This window comes from Eimeria tenella, genomic scaffold (genome assembly GCF_000499545.2).
Source record: "Eimeria tenella Houghton genomic scaffold, Eth_scaff2145, whole genome shotgun sequence".
NCBI lineage: Eukaryota > Apicomplexa > Conoidasida > Eucoccidiorida > Eimeriidae > Eimeria > Eimeria tenella.
The window spans coordinates 309-2,186 of record NW_013541995.1 but is presented as its reverse complement, the minus strand read 5'-3'; the positions used below and the strand labels follow the sequence as shown (position 1 = coordinate 2,186).

At 54.0% G+C, this 1,878-nt stretch overlaps 1 protein-coding gene across 1 annotated transcript; it reads left to right on the top strand.

Annotated features, from left to right (window-relative positions):
- Positions 1–272: 272 nt before the first annotated feature.
- On the top strand, positions 273–1,676 carry ETH_00035950 (26S proteasome non-ATPase regulatory subunit 1, putative; the record flags this gene model as incomplete). The annotated part of the gene is made up of 5 exons (XM_013374576.1): positions 273–490; positions 686–784; positions 1,004–1,114; positions 1,390–1,549; positions 1,624–1,676. Coding segments are annotated over 5 exons (641 nt in total), but the record flags the coding sequence as incomplete, so codon positions are not given.
- Between the last annotated feature and the right edge of the window lie 202 nt (positions 1,677–1,878).

The window sequence follows — 1,878 nt, the reverse complement described above, 5'->3', positions numbered from 1 at the left end:
AGGGTTTAGGGGGAGGGGGAGCGGGAGGGGCGAGGGTTTGGGGGGGAGGGTGTAGGGTTTAGGGTTTGGGTTTGGGGTTTAGGGTTTGGGTTTTAGGGTTTAGGGTTTAGGGTTTGGGGTTTGGGGTTTAGGGCAGAAGGCCTAGGGTCTCGTGTGCCTAGGCTGCAGACCCTAGGGTTTGGCGTGCAGCTCCGAGCGCTCCGTGCTGAGGGTTTGCGGTTTAGGGTTTAGGGCTTAGGGTTTAGGGTTTAGGGTTTAGGGTTTGCGTGCAGAGGCTTACGAGTGTTTGCGTTCGCTGCTGTTTCTGGACGCGGCGGTTGCGGGCGAAGGTGCAGCACTAGGGTTGGGTTTGCTGCTGCTAGGGTCTGGAGCAGCAGCAGCAGCAGCAGCAAACGAGCTGCTGTCTTATTCGAAGGAGACGCAGCACGAGAAGATTGGCAGGGCCTGTTCCCTCGCCCTCGCCCTCATTTCCTTCCAGCGCGAAGAAGCGGTCCGCAAACCCTAAATTAGGGTTTAGGGTTTGGGGTTTAGGGTTTTGGGGGGGGTGCGGGGTGCGGGTTTGGGGTTTGGGGGTGGCGGGTCGGGGAGGAAGGGCGATAGGGCTTCACTGGCTGGCGCTTTTTAGGGTTTAGGGTTTAGGGTTTAGGGTTTAGGGTTTAGGGTTTAGGGTTTAGGGTTTGCGCAGGCGGATGAGCTGATTGAGCAGTGCCTGGCTGAAGCAGATTCGCTCATTCGCTACGGCGGCGCTTTCGCCATTGGCCTTGCCTACTGCAACACGGGAAAGGTAGGGTTTAGGGTTTAGGGTCTAGGGTTTGGGGTTTAGGGTTTAGGGTTTAGGGTTTGGGGTTTAGGGTTTAGGGGGGTCATAGCGTATAGCGTCTGGCAGAGCGCGCGCGGGCGCTCTTTTTGCGCAACTTGAGACGCGTCGCAGCAACAGTTGAGGGTTTAGGGTTTGGGGTTTAGGGTTTAGGGTTTAGGGTTTAGGGTTTGTGTTTTGTTGAAGGAATCGGCTGTGAAGCGTTTGCTGCACATCGCCGTCTCCGACGTCAGCGACGATGTGCGCAGAGCGGCGGTTTTGTCTTTAGTGTTTGTTTTGTGTTCTCACAAAGAAGAGGTAAACCCTAAACCCTAAACCCTAAACCCTAAACCCTAGGGAATAAGCCCTGGGCCCTCGCAGCCCTGCGAGCGACACGCCCGAGGCTGCGCGGCATCCTGGCAGCACTTTGTTGCTCACAAAAACACCTTTTAGGGTTTAGGGTTTAGGGTTTAGGGTTTAGGGTTTGGGGTTTAGGGTGCGGGCTCTCTCGCGCTTCAGCGGCAGCAGAAGCCGAGGCTGCGTTGGCCAGCCCCCCGAGGCATCTGCTGCTGCTGCTGCTGCTGCTGCTGCAGCTGCTGCGGATTCTGCTGCTGCTGTGCAGCAGCCACAACCCTCACGTGCGGCATGCTGCTGCTGTTGCTGCTGGGGTTTCTCTTGCTGCTAGCGGCAACAAAGAAGCAGCAGATGCTCTCCAAACCCTAACAGCAGATCCCGTCGACTTCGTCCGCCAAGGCAGGCGCCCCTAGTGTTTAGGGTTTAGGGTTTAGGGTTTAGGGTTTAGGGTTTAGGGTTTGCGCGCCTCGCAGCTGCAAATCCGCAGTTTTCAACGCCAAAAAGTCCCTCTTGCGCAAATGAATGAAATTAAATGAATGAAATGAATTAATATAATTAAATTAATTTCATTAATTTAATTTAATTAGATTTATTTATTTCTTTATTTATTTATTCATTTGTTCTGCAGGGGCCTTCATTGGCCTGGGCCTTCTCTACCAGCTACAAAACACTGCAGCAGCAGCAGGGTTTCGCGAAACCCTCAAAAAGACAATTCGAGATAAACACGA